The sequence below is a fragment of the Loxodonta africana genome, chromosome 10 (assembly GCF_030014295.1).
Source record: "Loxodonta africana isolate mLoxAfr1 chromosome 10, mLoxAfr1.hap2, whole genome shotgun sequence".
Classification (NCBI taxonomy): Eukaryota; Metazoa; Chordata; class Mammalia; order Proboscidea; family Elephantidae; genus Loxodonta; species Loxodonta africana.
In genome coordinates this window covers 7,752,265-7,770,516 of record NC_087351.1, presented here as the reverse complement: position 1 = coordinate 7,770,516, position 18,252 = coordinate 7,752,265, and the positions used below count along the sequence as shown (strand labels likewise).

Sequence of the window (18,252 nt, the reverse complement as noted above, 5' to 3'; positions counted from 1 at the left end):
GAAGAAGAATCAGAAGTTAGAAAATGTGACCTTGGTGATAGAAATGACAACAGAGGTGGCATGGTAGAATTTTACAAGGCCAATGACTTCTTCGTTGCAGATACTTTTTTCAATAACATAAATGGCAACTATACAAATGGACCTTGCCAGATGGAATACAAAGGAATCAAATTGACTATATATATGGAAAGAAATGATGGAGAAGCTCAATATCATCAGTCAGAACAAGGCCAGGGGCTGACTGCAGAACAGACCATAAGTTGCTCCTATACGAGTTCAAGTTGACACTGAAAAAAATTAGAGCAAGTCCACAAGAGCCAAAATAGGACCTTGAGTATATACCACCTGACTTTAGAGACCATCTCAAGAATAGATTTGATGCATTGAACATTAAGGATCAAAGATGAGATGAGTTGTGGAATGATACCAAGGACATAATACATGAAGAAAGCAAAAGGTCATTAAAAAGACATTAAAGAAAGAAAAGACCAAAATGGATGTCAGGAGAGACTCTGAAACTTGCTCTTGAATGTAAAGCAGATAGCAAAAGGAAGAAATAACAAAGTAAAAGAGCTGAACAGAAGATTTCAAAGTGTGGCTAGAGAAGACAAAGTAAAGTATTATAACGAAATGTGCAAATACCTGGAGTTAGAAAAATCAAAAGAACATGCTTGGCATTTCTCAAGCTGAAAGAATTGAAGAAAAATTCAAGTCTCGAGTTGTGATACTGAAAGATTCTACGGAAAAAAAGTATTGAAAAATTCAAGAAGCATCAAAAGAAGATGGAAGGCATACAGAGTCACTGTACCAAACAGAATTGGTTGATATTCAGCCATTTCAGGAGGTAGAATATGATCAAGAACCCATGGTACGGGAGGGGGGAGGCCAAGATAGCAGAGTAGTCAGACGCTTCCAGCGATCCCTTTTACAACAAAGACCTGAAAAAACAAGTGAAACAACTATATTTATGACACACTAGGAGCCCTGAACATCAAAGGCAAAGTTAGAAAATGGGCTAAGCTCTAGGGGAAGGGAGAGATGGTTCAGAAGTGGAGAGGAGTTGCTGGACCTGAATTTCCGGGAACCCTCAGGCAACATTCCCTGGAGTGACTGTGGTGGGCTGGTGGTAGCGTCGGCCACAGTTTCCTGAAGTGGAAACAGCCAGCTTCATGCCCTAGTCACACCTGCAGAACCAGAGAAGAATGATGCTCTCAACCAAAGCTAAGTTCTTCCATGTATTTTACCGTGCCCCCAGCCCCCAAGCTGGCTTCAGTGGCTGTCGATTTCCCTAGGCCTGAGATAGTTCCTGCTGAGCACCCTGAGCCATTCTCCTGGCCTTAGAGAAGGAATAAATTCACAATTTGGGGAAAAGATAATCTGCCCGTTCCACTAACCTGAGGAGCTCGGGACAGAAGCGACTCCTGTCCAGGCATAAACAGTCCATGGACTTTGAATAACTTTCCCCACTGCGTGGACATTTATGGGCCTATTTCTGGAAAATAGGCACTTGTTGGCAGACTGCAACTGTTTCAGCTGTGAGGTGGAGAGGTGGGTTTTTTATGTTTGACACCGCTTTCCTTTTAAACAGGGCCCTCACATACCCACATCAGGGGCCTAAGGACTGGTGGCTCCACTCACATCACGCAGCCACCCATGGCAGGGGTTCAAGGACAACTGGTACCTCCCAGTCCTTACACCCAAAACTATGAGGTGCCCATGGTCCATCTGCAGAACCCACCCACCTGTGTGCTCTAGGGAACAGGGACTCACTTTCCTCACAGTCACCCCCTGCCTTATTCAGAGCATGACCCCCTGCTACATCCAGATACCTGTACCTACATCAATCACCCCTGCCTGTCTAAGACTGTAGGACAGAGCCTATACCACACACTTGATGACCAACTACTTGGACACCTGAGCTGAATCCATACAAGAAAAGTGAATGGACTCCTAGGCTCATATACCTGATAACAGCTCTAGCCATCTGGTGACAGGGGATTAGAGCTTCAAAAGTGAAAATAATCAAGCTACCTCACTTGAGTAACCTATTTGGGCATATCAAAACAAAACAAAGCAAGAAGCTAGGATACAGGAAGCAAACATAAAATAAACAAATACAATAACTTCCATATGGCTCAGAGACAACAGTCAATATCAAATCACAAAGAAGCAGACCACAGTCACTTCAACAAGCTCTCAAAACAAAGAATCAAGGGATCTTCTGGATGAAGGTACATTTCTGGAATTACCAGATGCAGAATACAAAAGATTAATATACAGAACTCTTCAAGATATCAGGAATGAGATAAGGAAGGAGATCAGGCAATATGCAGAACAAGCCAAGGAACACGCAGATAAAGCAGTTGAAATTAAAAAGGTTATTCAAGAATATTATGAAAATTTTAATAAGCTGCAAGAATCCATAGAGAGACAGCATTCAGAAATTCAGAAGATTAACAATAAAATTACAGAATTAGACAACTCAGTAGAAAGTCAGAGGAGCAGAACTGAGGAAGTGGAAGTCAGAATTGGTGAGAATGAATATAAAGCACTTGGCACCAATATATTTGAAGAAAAATCAGATAAAAGAATTTAAAAAAATGAAGAAACCCTAAGAATCATGTGGGACTCTATCAAAAGAAATAACCTATGAGTGATTGGAGCACCAGAACAGGGAGGGATAACAAAAAATACGGAGAGAATTCTTGAAGATTTGTTGGCAGAAGACTTCCCTGATACCATGAAAGAAGAGAAGATATCTGTCCAAGATGCTCAACAGACTCCACATAAAGTAGATCTTAAAAGAAAGTCACCAAGACATACTATAATCAAATTTGCCAAAACTAAATATAAAGAGAGAATTTTAAGAGTGGCTAGGGATAAACAAAAAGTCACCTACATAGAAGAGTCAGTAAGAATAAACTTGGACTACTTGGGAGAAACTATGCAGGCATGAACGCAATGGGAAGACTTCTAGAAAGCATTAAAAGGAAAAAAATTGCCACCCAAGAATCATATATCCAGCAAAACTGTCTTTCAAATATGAAGGCAAAATTAGGACTTTACAGATAAACAGCAGTTTAGGAAATTCATAAAAACCAAAACAAAACTATAAGTAATACTAAAGGAAGTTCTCTGGTTAGAAAATCAATAATATCAGATATCAACCCAAGACTAGAACAAAGGACAGAGCAACCAGATGTCAACCGAGAGAGGGAAATCACAAAAATAAATCAAGATTTAAAAAACGCTCAAAACAGGGAAACAACGTCACTATGTAAAAGAAAACAACATTAAAATGATAAAGAGGGAATAAGAAATGTAGTCATAGATCTTTCATATGGAGAGGAACACTAGGTGATATAAAGAAATAAAACTTAGGTCTAAACTTAGAAAAATAGGGGTAAATGTTAAGGTAACCACAAAGAAGACTAACAATCCTACTCATCAAAATAAAATACAAGAAAAAAATAGAGACTCAACAGAAACAAAATCAAAAACAACAGATAAGAGGAAAAGACAATACATAAACAACTCAGCACAAAAAATTAAGTGGGAAAAAGAAACCGTCAACAACACACAAAAAAAGACATCAGAATGACAGCACTAAACTCATACCTATCCGTAATTACACTGGATGTAAATGGACTAAATGCACCAATAAAGTTACAGAGAGTGGCAGAACGGATAAAAAAACATGATCCGTCTATATGCTGCCTACAGGAGACACAACTTAGATTTAGAGATACAAACAACCTAAAACTCCAAGGACGGAAAAAAACGTATCAAGCAAACAACAATCAAAAAAGAACAGGAGTGGCAATATTAGTTTCTGACAAAATGCACTTTAAAGTTAAATCCATCACAAAGGATAATGAAGGACACTATAGAATGATTAAAGGGACAATATAGCAGGAAGATATAACCATATTAAATATTCATGCACCCAGTGACAGGGATACAAGATACATAAAACAAACTCTCTCAGCATTGAAAAGTGAGATAGACTGCACCACAATTATAGCAGAAGACTTCAAAACACCACTTTCGGTGAAGGACAGAACATCCAGAAAGAAGCTCAATAAAGACATGGAAGATCTAAATACCACAGTCAACCTACTCGACCTCATAGACATGTACAGAACCCTCCACCCAGCAGCAACCAAGTATACTTTCTTTTCTAGCGCACATGGAACATTCTCTAGAATAGATGATGTATTAGGTCATACAGCAAGCCTTAGCAGAATCCAGAACATAGAAATATTACAAAGCATCTTCTCTGACCATAAGGCCATAAAAGTGGAAATCAATAACAGAAAAATCAGGGAAAAGAGATAAAACACTTGGAAACTGAACAATACCCTGTCCAAAAATGACTGGGTTATAGAAGACATTAAGGATGGAATAAAGAAATCCACAGAATCCAAAGAGAATGAAAACACTTCCTTTCAGAATCTTTGGGACACAGCTAAAGCAGTGCTCAGAGGTCAGTTTATATCAATAAATGCACATATACAAAATGAAGAAAGGGCCAAAATCAAAGAATTATCCCCGCAACTTGAACACATAGCAAGCGAGCAACAAAAGAAACCCTCAGGCACCAGAAGAAAGCAAATAATAAAAATTAGAGCAGAATTAAATGAAATACAAAACAGAAAAAACAATAGAAAGAATTAACAAGACAAAAAGCTGGTTCTTTGAATAAATTAACAAAGTTGATAAACCATTGGCCAGACTGACAAAAGAAAAAGAGGAGACAAAGCAAATAACTCAAATAAGAAATGAGATGTGCTATATCACGACAGACCTAACTGAAATTAAAAGAATCAAATCACATTACTATGAAAAATTATACTCGAGCAAATTTGAAAACCTACAAGAAATGAATGAATTTGTAGAAATACACTACCTACCTAAACTAACACAAACAAGGGAAGAACAACTAAATAAACTCATAATAAAAGAAGAGATTGAAAAGGTAATTTAAAAACTCCCAACAACAACAAAAAAAGAGCCCTGGCCCGGAGGGCTTTGCTGCAGAGCTTTACCAAACTTTCAGAAAAGAGTTAACACCACTACTGCTGAAAGTATTTCAGAACATAGAAAAAGACGGAATACTCCCAAACTCATTCTATGAATCCAGCATATCTCTGATACCAAAACCAGGTAAAGACACCACAAGAAAAGAAAATTATAGACCTATATCCCTCATGAACTTACATGCGAAAATCCTCAACAAAATTCTAGCCAATAGAATTCAACAACATATCAAAAAAATAATTCACCATGACCAAGTGGGATTCATACCAGGTATGCAGGGATAGTTTAACATTAGAAAACAATTAATGTAACCCATCACATAAATAAAACAAAAGACAAGAACCACATGATCTTATCAATTGATGCAGGAAAGGCATTTGACAAAGTCCAAAACACATTCATGATTAAAAACTCTCAGCAAAATAGGAATAGAAGGAAAATTCCTCAGCATAATAAAGGACATTTATTCAAGGCCAACAGCCAACATCATCCTAAATGGAGAGAGTCTGAAAATATTCCCTTGAGATCGGGAACCAGACAGGAATGCCCTTTATCACCGCTCTTATTCAGCATTGTGCTGGTGGTCCTAGCCATAGCAATTAGGCTGGATAAAGACATAAAGCACATCCAGATTGGTAATGAAGAAGTAAAAGTATCTCTTTTTGCAGATGACATGATCTTATACACAGAACACGCTAAAGAATCATCAAAAAAAGTACTGAAACTAATAGAAGAGTTCAGCAGAGTATCAGGATACAAGTTAAACGCACAAAAATTAGATGGATTCCACTGCACCAACAAAAAGAACATTGAAGAGGAAATCACCAAATCAATACAATTTACAGTAGCCCCCAAGAAGATAAAATACTTAGGAATAAATCTTACCGGACACATAAAAGACCTATACAAAGAAAACTACAAGACACTACTGCAAGAAAGCAAAAGAGATTTACATAAGTGGAAAAACATACCTTGCTCATGGATAGGAAGACTTAACATTGTAAAAATGTTTATTCTACCAAAAGCCATCTATAGATACAATGCAATTCCAATTCAGATTCCAAAGACATTTTTTAATGAGATGGAGAAACAAGTCACCAGCTTCTTATGGAACGAAAAGAGGCCCTGGATAAGTAAAGCATTACTGAAAAAGAACAACAAAGTAGGAGTCCTCACTCTACCTGATTTTAGAACCTATTATACCACCACAGCAGTCAAAACAGCCTGGTACTGGTACAACAACAGATACATAGACCAATGGAACAGAATTGAGAATCCAGACATAAATCCATCCACACAAGAGCAGCTGATATTTCACAAAGGCCCAAAGTCAGTTAAATGGGGAAAAGACAGCCTCTTTAACAAATGGTGCTGGCATAACCGGATATCCAGCTGTAAAAAAATGGAACAAGACCCATACCTCACACCATGCATGAAAACGAACTCAAAATGGATTAAAGACCTAAATATAAAAATCTAAGACAATAAAGATTATAGAAGAAAAAATAGGGACAACGCTAGGAGCCCTAGTACATGGCTTAAACAGTATACAAAACATTACTAACAATGTACAAACAACAGAAGAGAAACTAGATAACTGGGAGCTCCTAAAAATCAAAAATATGCTCATCCAAAGACTTCAGCAAAAGAGTAAAAAGATTACCTACAAACTGGGGAAATGTTTTTAGCTATGACAATTCCAATCAGTGTCTGATCTCTAAAATCTACATGATACTGCAAAAACTCAACTATGAAAAGACAAATAACCCAATTTAAAAAATGGGCAAAGGATATGAACAGGCACTTCACTAAAGAAGACATTCAGGTAGCTAACAGATACATGAGGAAATGCTCAGGATCATAAGTATTAGAGAAATACAAATCAAAACTACAATGAGATTCCGTCTTACTCCAACAAGGCTGGTATTAATCAAAAAAACACAAAATAATAAATGTTGGAGATGTTGTGGAGAGACTGGAACACTTACATACTGCAGATGGGAATGTAAAATGGTACAAGCATCTTGCAAATCGATTTGGTTCTTCCTTAAAAACCTAGAAATAGAACTACCATACGATCCAGCAATTCCACTCCTTGGAATATATCCTAGAGAAATGAGAGCCTTTATACGAACAGATATATGCACACCCATGTTCATTGCAGCACTGTTTACAATAGCAAAAAGGTGGAAGCAACCAAGGCACCCATCAATGCATGAATGGATAAATAAATTATGGTATATTCACACAATGGAATACCACTCATCGATAAAGAAAAATGATGAATCCGTGAAACATTTCATAACATGGAGGAACCTGGAAGGCATTATGTTAAGTGAAAATAGTCAATTGCAGGAGGACAAATACTGTATAAGACCGCTATTATAAGAACTTGAGAAATACTTTAAACAGAGAAGATAATATTCTTTGATGGTTACAAGAGTGGGGAGGGAGGCAGGAAGAGAGGTATTCACTAATCAGATAGTAGAAAAAAACTATTTTCAGTGAAGGGAAAGACAACACAGAATACAGGAGAGGTCAGTACTACTGGACTAAAAACTATAAGCAAAGTTTCCTGAATAAACTGAACTCTTTGAATGCCAGCATAGGAGGGGCATGGGTTTGGGGACCATGGTTTCAAGGGACATCTAGGTCACTTGATGTAATAAAATCTATTAAGAAAACATTCTGCATCCCTCTTTGGAGAGTGGCATCTGGGGTCTTAAACGCTAGCACACAGCCATCTAAGATGCATCAATTGGTCTCAACCCCCCTGGAGCAAAGGAGAGTTGAGAACACCAAAGATACAAGCTAATTATGAGCCCAAGAGACAGAAAGGGCCACATAAACCAGAGACTGCATCAGCCTGAGACCAGAAGAACTAGATGGTGCCTGGCTAAAACTGATGACTGCCTGACAGGGAACACAACAGCGAACTCCTGAGGGAGCAGGAGAGCAGTGGGATGCAGACCTCAAATTCTCATAAAAAGATCAGACTTGATAGTCTGATTGAGACTGGAAGGACCCCGGAGCTCACGGTCCCCAGACTTTCTGTTAGCCCAAGACTGGAACTATTCCTGAAGCTAACTCTTCAGACAGGAACTGGACTGGAGTGTAAGACAGAAAATGATACTGGTGATCAGTGAGCTTCTTGGCTCAAGCAGAATAAGTGGGCAGCTCCTGTCTGGAGGCAAGGTGAGAAGGCAGAGGGGCACAGGAGCTGGCTGAATGGACAAGAGGAATACAGGGTGGAGAGGAAGGGTGTGCCGTCACATTAGGGGAAGAGCAGCTAGGGTTACATCCCAGTAAAACCCAGTAGGGTTACATAGCAAGGTGTATATAAGTTTTTGTATGAGAGACCAACTTGGTTTGTAAACTTTCACTTAAAGCCCCCCCACCAAAAAAAAAAAAAAAAAAAAACCATATTTCTTTTAGTTTTGGTAATCTAACAACAAATCTCTGAGTTTTTGCTTGCTTAAAATGTCTTTATTTCTCCTTCATTTTTGAAGAATATTTTTCCTGGTTATAGAATTCTAGGCTGGCAAATTATTTTCTTTTAACATATTAAAAATGCCATACTATGGTGTAGTAGCTTTCAAATTATTTTCTTTCAACATATTAAAAATGCCATTCTGTGGTGTCGTCGCTTTCACGGTCCCTTTCGGTAAGTCAGCTGCTGTGTTAGTGTTGGTTCTTGGAATGTACTTTCTTCACTGGCTGCTTCGAACTTGTTTTGTTTTTGTTTTCAGCAATTTGACTATGATGTATGTAAGTGTGATTTTCTTTGCATTTAGGGGTTTTAGAGCTCCTTGAATATGTAACTTATGGTCTTTTGTCGATTTTGAAAAAAGTGCAGTCATTATTGCTTCTCTTTCTCTCTTTTTATCCTCAAGGACTCCAATTAAATCTTGTTAGCTCTTTTAACCAGGTTCTGTGTTTCTCTTTATCTCTTTTCAACCATTTTGGTCTTCATGTTTCAGTCTGATATTTTCCAACCTTTTTGTGCACTATGTTTCAGTCTAATGTTTTCTTTTAATGAATTATTGACTCTTCTAGTTCTACAATTTTCTCTTTACCCAAACCCAGGAATTTTCTCTTTAGTTGTGGACAATTTCCCACCAAACACATTTATTAAGAACTTTTAGTCACTGTTGTTTTTAGCTGTAGAATTTCCATTTGATTCTTGTTTTAATAGATTCCAGTTCTCTGGTGAAATTCTCTATTTTGTTCTATTTTCTTGAACATAGTAAACACAGTTATTTTTGGAGCCTGTGTGATAACTCCTATCTGGAGCACTTGTGGGCCTATTTCTATTGTCTGTTTTGTTTGTTTGTTTCTCTTAGCCTTGTTTCTTGGAATGTCAAGTAATTTCTGACTTGATGCAGGACAATGTAAAAGGTATATGTAAAAAACCGTAGAGTGTCTGGGAAATATTATCTTCCTGTAGAGAGGAGTAACCTTATGTTTTCTTGTAAACAGCTGAAGTGGGAGAGTATTATACCCACCTAATCAAGGAATGAGCTTATGTGAGGCCAGTTTAGAGTCTTTGTAAAGGTCAGTCTACTTAATAATTGCCTCTGCTTCTAGGACTTCATAGATCCCAGTGAGAGCCTTTGAATATTTACTAGGACTCCTCCTCTTTGGTGGGTCCTAAACTTGAGATTGCCAAAATCTTGGCTTTTCTTTGCAGCTACAGTCTCTTCTTTATACAGCTTAAGAAGTATCAAATGCCTGAAGAGGAAATCAAGTGCTGAGTGTGGAACTTTTTTCTTTGCAGATGCATTCTCTTCAGGATCTTGCCATTGTAGTCCTGTCTGTCTTGGTGGCTTTGAACTCCTTTGAACAGCTTTCTTTATAATATTTAGGCTTTAACATCAGGAATATATAGAAGAAGCCCATATACAATACTAAAAATAACAAAATATACTTAGGTAACCAGCTTTCTGACTGAAAGGAGTAACCTCGTGTAGGTAGCCCCTTACTGAAAATTTACACATGAGAAGGTGGTTCCTTCCTCCTCACTGGAGGCAGCTGCTTATAGAAGCCCTCCTTATCCTCTAAAACCAGTGGGATTGAACTTCATGGCATAGGAAGGTTTATCTTGGTGTATCTACCAACTATTTTTATGATAGAATATATAAACAGTTTTGCAAGTAATTATAAAAGATGGAAGAGTTAACATTGCTTCCTCCTCATCTTTTTGTCTAATAAGATATAACAACAGTAGTGAATATGATACTCACTAAAATTTACTAAAGATTTGCTGTGGGCCAGGTGCTGTGCTAGATGCATAGATTATGTCATTTAATCCTCAGAGGAGCCTATGAGATAGTAATGACAATTATTTCCATTTTACAGTTGAAGAAACTGAAGCTTGAAGAGGTTAAGTCAACTTAAACAAGGTCCCAAAGCCAATAAATAAATGACATGAGCAAGTTTGGACTCAGATTTTTATAACCTCAGGGTCCAAGTTTTTACCAACATTTTGCCCTGCCTCTTGGCTTGCACTTCTTCAACATAGCTGGTTTCATGATTTAAATGCGCCCTGGAATCCTGAGATACTTCCTTAAATAAGGTGAAAACCAAGTAGTCTGAGGAGTCTACATGCAAATAAATCTCCTTCCTGGTACATTTCTCTCAGGTATTTCCAGATTCCTCCCTCCTCCTCTGAGCCTTACTTTGATATATACATAGCATTAAATACTTCCATTTTTAAGTCCTATGGCAAGTCAGAAAGTAATTTTTTTTTTTTTTTTTTTAAATCTTTGGGCAGGAACAGGAAACAGTTAGTGGTGAGACTATTTTCGGAGGATTAGATTGTGGGGGTGGGGGTAGGGTTTGGGGAGAAATTGCTTTCTGTGTGTCAGATGAATGAGTTATAGGAAATGATAGCTCAGCCAGCAGCATGGTGCTTGGCAATGAGTCAGCAGTGATTCTGTCCTCAGCCTTGATGCTGGGTCACAGCTGTGAGAGACACTCTTCTTGGTGAGGGACCCTTCAACTGCTGCTGTCTAGGGCATTGAGGCTCTGCCTACATGATGAGAAACACTTAGTTACCCATCTTAGTGTAGAAAGATTCACAGGACTATCTTCTTGCTTTCATGCAGATAGTTCTAAGTTTCTTTAGGATTGGTTAGTGTTTCTGATTTTTTCCTGATACCCAGCAGAAAGAACCAGTGACTTTCATGAAGAAGACGAGGTTGGGGTTGGTGTCATAGCCGAATGTAGTTCCTATGGCAACATTTCATATTTTTATAATGCTTCAACTTTCTGGGGTCTTTATAAATGGTAATACACTGTAGAAAAGTAAATGGGAGGACACTGCTTCAGGGGAAGTGGTAGACTGGAAGAGGTCACCTTGTCACGACAGTTAAACATCTTCATGTGGCAAAACACTAGAACCAAATCATTATGGTTGTTGGCTTAGGATGGCAGGGTTAATAGTGATTTTTTCACTTTATTTTCCAGATTTGGTAAATTGGCTCAAGTGTTAAAATTTATTCTAAAAATAGACCCCTAGGGTTTTAAAATAACTATCCATTTGTCAAAAAAAAAAAAAAAAAAATTGCCACTTAGCCTTAATATTTTAGGACATCTTATACCCAGCTCCTACTGAGACTCCGAAGGTCAAACTGGTCAGACGCAGGCTTCTTCACTAGGAAGTAGATTGAGGAAGACTAACTTTGTTCAGAGTCAGCCATGTGCTAGGCATTCAGTTCTTCTTCACCCTCTGGGGAAGGCAGTGTTATTTATATTTTGTAGATCAAAACACTAAAGCTAGACAGCTTAGGGAACCTGTCGCCACAGGTTAATCAGCTCTAAAGTGCTGGAGCTCAATCCCAGCCCAAGTTAGACTGACACCAGTGTCTACATTCTCAGGCTGAGTAACAAAATGATGCTGCCCCAGGTCCCAGTCCATCACGTTTTTGTAGGGCATTCTATATTGACTTAATCAACTGTTAAGACAATTTGTATTAAAATATTATCCTCTCCTTGCAAAACTAGGATTCTAAATCTCATATGTTCTTGGCTTCTACTTTAGTTAGAGAAATAATTAGAGCATTGTATAACATGCATGTGCGTGCATGTGAGTGGACCGAAAAGGCACAGTGAGTACCTGGTTCAGTGGGTGGACTCCTTCCAAATTTGAAGTGATTCTCATGATCTCCCATAAAGCTCTTAGGATTATGAGACTGGCAATAAAGCTAAACATTTTACTATTCAGTACCATAGCTAGAAGTAACATCTGGGTTGGGGAAGGGGTAGTATTTGTTGCAAAGTAGAGTCCCCACAGCTTCACAAAGATATCCATCTCATTGGCCCACCTGGGCACTAATTTATTATTTTAATTAATTTTTAACATTTAAAGTTCTTTAAAAAATTTTACCCTCATTGTACAATTGTAAGTGTATAATTACAGCCATTTTTTATGTTTTATATAGGGCTGCTATGAGTCAGAATCGACTCAATGACAGGGGGTTTTTTTGTGTAAAAATACTTTGTACACTTAAATGCACAATCTGATAAAAATTTAACCTATGTACACAACCATGAAACTATCACCTCAATAAAGGTAATGAACATATTCATTACTCTCCCCACAAAAAAAGTTTTGTAGTGCTATATTTTTGAAGAAAACAAACAAAAAAAAAAGTCATTTAATTTCTTTATCTAACTTGACGATAAGAGCCTGGATGGTAACACACATGATGTGAGTCTGGACTCCAAGCTTACCCTAACTTAATGAAATTCAGTGAGTCCCTTTATTTCTCTGGTCCTTAGTTTTCTCATCTGAAAAAGGAGGAGGTCGGACTAGATGATCCCTAAGGCCTCCTACAGCTCTGAAGTTCAATAAAGCTAAGAAGCTGGGTCTACTCTGGGTATTGGTTTGTGTCCAAATGATATTATGTGACAATTTAGACTTCCCCAGTGGCCTGGTGTCAGTTGGACTGCCTCTGCCCTGCATTGCTGTGGTTGATTGGTTCCCATGAAATCACTTCGTTTCTTTTATCTGTTTCATCTTGATTGAAGGTCATTCAAGCCCTTGCTTCCATGTTGATCTTCCTAAACTTGGGCTAAGGCTTGGATTACCCTAGTGACTCTGGCAATGGCTTAAGCAATAAACTGATGAGGGGGAAGGGGGCCATCAGCCGTCCAGATATTTAGCTTAAGCATTTTATGGTGAAGGGGAGAGACGAGCAGTATTGAGTGCTTTTCAGGATGGGGGGATGGGAAGAAGATTAGACTTTAATTAATATTCAAATACCAACTTTGCCTATCTTCTTGCTGAGTCAGCAGCCAGCATTTCTGTTTTGGTTCTGGTGATTTTGCTACGATGACATACGTAGTTACCTCAAAGACGCTTGCAAATTTGCCTAAAAATGCAATATGCTCACCAGATGCTCTCATCAGGCCTGGGACGCCGCCATCCTGTGCCTGTGTTTTCAGACATACCTCATCTACCACTGCCAGTGTTCCTGGTGGGAGGGGGTGCTGGAGGGAGCTGGTGGTGAAAGTTGAGCTGATTATAAATGAGAACAGAGCTTTATCGCAGCATACAAATCTTTCCCAGCGGGTTCTGTTTTCCAGGTAGCTCCCTGGGATTTCCGAGGAGGGGCTGCTCTGAGCTCATCTTGGCCCACCATGAAGTCCCTCCTTTGTGCCTACATGCTCCTGCTTATGACTTCCCAGCTGAGGGCAGTCAGCTTTCCTGAAGATGACGAGCCCCTTAACACCGTTGACTACCACTGTAAGTAATCTAAAGGGCAGGCCCTTTTCTAAGATGGAAGCTTATTTGGTTTTGATTTCTAAGCACATTCCTTTGGGGAGAGAGAGATTTGTGTGTATGTCTTAAAATCATATCAATTCATCCATAATCAGTTCCTAGTGTTTGGAGAAAACGGGACAGTTTCACTTGGGAGCTTTTCTAAAGCAATCCATATGTGGGATACGTATCTCCGGTAAAAAGACAGAAGACCATTTGCTGCTGACATTCACGACATGCGCCGTCTTTTATTCATCTATATTCAAGACCTTAAGAGAGGAATTTTGTTAAAGCCCTTCTACAACTAGTATATACAGCTAATCAATGCTGTGTATCGATGCTTCAGCTCCGTAATCCTGACTGATGGTTTAGCCCATTTTTACTTGCAGATTCAAGGCAATATCCAGTTTTTAGAGGACGCCCTTCAGGCAATGAATCGCAGCACAGGCTGGACTTTCAGCTGATGTTGAAAATTCGAGACACACTTTATATTGCTGGCAGGTAATTTTCCTCTCGTTGGTTTATTAGATTAAAATTCTTTTCTCTTGTGGGGCTTGCATTAATGTGCCTAGTTCATGAAAAACTAATATGTGATTGTGCACAAAAATTGCAAGTGACCAAAAATATTCACGGAGAAGAGTCAGTGTTGTGTGCCAGGGACAAAATACAGAGCCGAAGCCATCAGCGCTGCTCTTTTATTACTGCCATCAAGAAATCATACACCATTCTTAAAGCAGCAGGGGAAAAAAATCTTTCTTTATTCTTTTTTAAGTTAGAATTATTCAAGCAAATATTGGAAGTGTGTCTGGGCTAATACCAAGCAGCAGTTTGACCTATGCCTGGAGAGAAGCACTCTCTCTGCTCCCCGACGGTAGTGATATAGAAAAGCATCTCACTAATGAAAAAGGACCCTTTGTTGACTTTGTTTGAGACAGAGAAAATCCACATCTCCAAAACACAATAAAGGCAGATCTGTAAAAATAAGAAGCGGCTTAACATTTTTATGGAGTCACATGACATGATTTATTGCCTTGTTTCCAACAGGGACCAAGTTTATACAGTGAACTTAAATGAAATCCCCAAAACAGAAGTAATACCAAGCAAGGTGAGCAGCTGTAGCTTTCAGATTTATTTGTAGTCCCCTAGAACTTGAATAATGTCCCCCTCCCCTCCAGACTTATTCACAGTTAAAAATTGAGCTTTGCTTTTTCCCTGATTAATATAGAAACTGACATGGCGGTCAAGACAACAGGATCGCGAGAACTGTGCCATGAAAGGCAAACACAGAGTGAGTTGAATAACGAATGCCTGCTACACTTTGTCTTTTTCTGAGCTTGATCCCACAAACCTATATGGAATGTCTAATATAAATATAATTATTACTTTCTTTAGGATGAATGCCACAACTTTATTAAAGTATTTGTTCCAAGAAACGATGAGATGGTGTTCGTTTGTGGTACCAATGCGTTTAATCCCATGTGTAGATACTACAGGGTAAGTATACTTTATATTATGTCTTTTTTTTTTTTTTTCTGGTCAACTTTTCTTCCTTTGCTATATGCTATATACAATTAGAGTTTAATCCTTTCTGCTATAACCCAGTAATTTGTTTTATCTCTAATAAAGACAGAATTCTACAAATAGAATTTCAGTAAAAATAAAGCAATATTGCCTTCATGCAGGCAGTTTGAACAGATATGACACCAGCTATTCGTTTTTCTTTTATAGTTGAATACCTTAGAGTATGATGGGGAAGAAATCAGTGGCCTGGCAAGATGCCCATTTGATGCCAGACAAACCAACGTTGCCCTCTTTGCCGGTAAGATCCTTAAGTGTAATGAACTTAAATGATTAATGACATCGAAGGAGCGAATGGAATTTAAAGCTGATGACTTGGATAACCAACCCAAAACCAAACCCACTGCCGTCAAGTCGATTCCGACTCATAGTGACCCTAGAGGACAGAGTAGAACTGCCCCATAGAGTTTCCAAGGAGCTCCTGGTGGATTTGAACTGCCAACCTTTTGGTTAGCAGCCGTAGCTCTTAACCACTACGCCACCAGGGTTTCCAGATAGCCACCTTAATGTAGATTTTCAAAGACTAAAATCTATGAACAAATTTCCAGAAAAGAAGAAGTAAAAATGAGGATTATTTCAGTGCATATTATAAGCATTCTGACACTTGGTCTGTTGTTAACTAGGCCAGTGACCCTGAGAAAATTGCTTAACTTTTTGATGCTTACAGTCTTCACCTGTAAAATTAGGTAATAATAGCATGGGCCGACCCCAGTAGGTTAGTTGTGAACACCGGGTGTGACTTTATTTGTATGCATAGTAATGATGCAGGTAACAGCACTCCAGAGGTCATAACGTGGATCACAGGATGATTACGGTTATTTTACCAAGATTATAACTTTGGTTTTAGATGGGAAGCTGTATTCTGCCACAGTCGCTGACTTCCTGGCTAGTGATGCTGTTATTTATCGAAGCATGGGCGATGGATCTGCCCTTCGCACAATCAAATATGATTCCAAATGGATAAAAGGTACCTATGAAGAGCAGTGGTGTGGGAGAGCCCAGGAGAGTGACCAGGGCATCAGAGGTGTCAGGCGTGCCTTTATATTGTTTATTTAGGGCAAGTAGAAGCTGCTGTGTCGTATCCCACCGAGCAGGAGCACTGATGGGGGGTGAATAGGCTAATATTCACATCAGAGAGCCTGTTCATCCAGGATTTATCATGGGTGACCTCAAAAAAATCTCACTCTGTCTGCCAATTTGTCTAGCTCTAAATACTTGCTCCCTCCCCTCTACCTAGCTCAGAAAGTTAACAGTGAGAATCGATTAGTCCATATCTGCCTAGTCGTTTTGTTCTTTGGAATCTTAAACGCAAAGATTTTTTTATTCTCAGCGAAAGAGGTTTTCCTCCCTAGTTAAACAGGTTAATGAATAAAGCTGTTGAAACCAAGACTTCTGCTGCAGTTCAGTTTCCTGTAGGCCTTTTTATGGTCCATTAGTTGACATTAAAGACTATGAGTTCCCTGAAGCTTGAACACACCCATGTTAGGACCCGTCAAGATCACTGGCACATCAGAGTCGTCAGTAGCGGATGTAACTACGCGACATCTGTCAGTCATGGCTAGCAGTCAGGGTCTTATGCTAACTGAATTATCCTTTAGGAATCAGTTGTTTTCCATTTTTCTTTCAGAGCCACACTTTCTTCATGCCATAGAGTATGGAACCTATGTCTATTTCTTCTTTCGAGAAATTGCCGTAGAACATAACAATTTAGGCAAGGCAAGTACATGTGCTGGACCTGTATTGCGTGATTCTGCGTGGAATTGAGACCACTCTGGTAAAGTTATGGCTGTTGCCTTGGCGTATCCTCCAGTAGTCAGTTCAATGCATGTAGAGCCAAGTGCAGAGAGGTGGGGAGCTCATCAAGACGGTACCCGTAGACCGGTTACTGTTGAGTCAACTGGGACTCCATGTGTGTCAGAGTAGAACTGTGCTTCATAGAGTTTTCAGTGGCTGTGATCTTTTGGAATTACATTGCCAGGCCTTTCTTCCAACATACCTCTGGGTGGACTCGAAACCCTAACCTTTTGGTTAGCAGCCGAGGGTGTTAACAGTTTGCACCATTCAGGGACTTGACCATGAGGATAACTGCTGGAAAAGACCCAGGCGATGGTCAGAGTGAGAACAGCACCTTGGGTCTTGAGAAGGATTCATTTTTCTGTCACTCTAGGCACCCTTGAGCTATGGGTGCTTCTCTAAGTCTTTAGAAGTCCATTGGTACTTTATTCTCTTGCAGTGTCAAAAGGCAGGATGTGAGGTAGGGGCCCCTGTTCAGTTTTGATTGTTTACGTAAAAGCCCATGTGATTTTAAAGTAGTGCCACCCCTTCTGTGCCAGTTTCCGGGACGGCACATTTCATTTACAGTAGGAGCCGCAGCCAAGCTGGAGACAAAGTGTAGGAATGGCTTCCCTTCAGCAAGGCAGTGAGATAGCTTACTTCTTGTGGAGCTTGTTTGGCAGTGCAGGAGAACGGCACTTTTTTCTCACAGGTAAATCTCGTTTGCATTCTTACTGTGCAGACCCCTAGAGAGAAGGCTGCTAGATTCTGTGAACTAGATGTATCTTTGGCACTGTATGTCCCTTAAATAGTGGCTTTTTGTTTCCATTCCACCTCTATGCTCATATACCTGTTGCTTTGCTTTTGTCACTTGGGCAGGCTGTATATTCCCGTGTGGCCCGTATATGTAAAAATGACATGGGTGGCTCCCAGCGGGTCCTGGAGAAGCACTGGACTTCCTTTCTAAAGGCTCGGCTCAACTGTTCTGTCCCCGGAGATTCGTTTTTCTACTTTGATGTTCTGCAGTCTATAACAGACATAATACAGATCAATGGTGTCCCCACTGTGGTTGGCGTGTTCACCACACAACTCAACAG

The 18,252-nt window shown here is 39.3% G+C and overlaps 1 protein-coding gene across 1 annotated transcript in view; it reads left to right on the top strand.

The window, feature by feature from the left end:
• The window catches only part of SEMA6D (semaphorin 6D), a 751,241-nt gene that overhangs the window by 722,750 nt on the left and 10,239 nt on the right, over positions 1 to 18,252 (top strand). Inside the window, exons 10-18 of the mRNA XM_064292008.1 lie at positions 13,630 to 13,789; positions 14,194 to 14,305; positions 14,849 to 14,909; positions 15,030 to 15,092; positions 15,197 to 15,298; positions 15,533 to 15,623; positions 16,230 to 16,349; positions 17,010 to 17,098; positions 18,035 to 18,252. Coding sequence (XP_064148078.1) covers positions 13,684 to 13,789; positions 14,194 to 14,305; positions 14,849 to 14,909; positions 15,030 to 15,092; positions 15,197 to 15,298; positions 15,533 to 15,623; positions 16,230 to 16,349; positions 17,010 to 17,098; positions 18,035 to 18,252 — 962 coding nt within the window. The 5' untranslated portion in view covers positions 13,630 to 13,683. The remainder of the gene's footprint in view (positions 1 to 13,629; positions 13,790 to 14,193; positions 14,306 to 14,848; positions 14,910 to 15,029; positions 15,093 to 15,196; positions 15,299 to 15,532; positions 15,624 to 16,229; positions 16,350 to 17,009; positions 17,099 to 18,034) is intronic.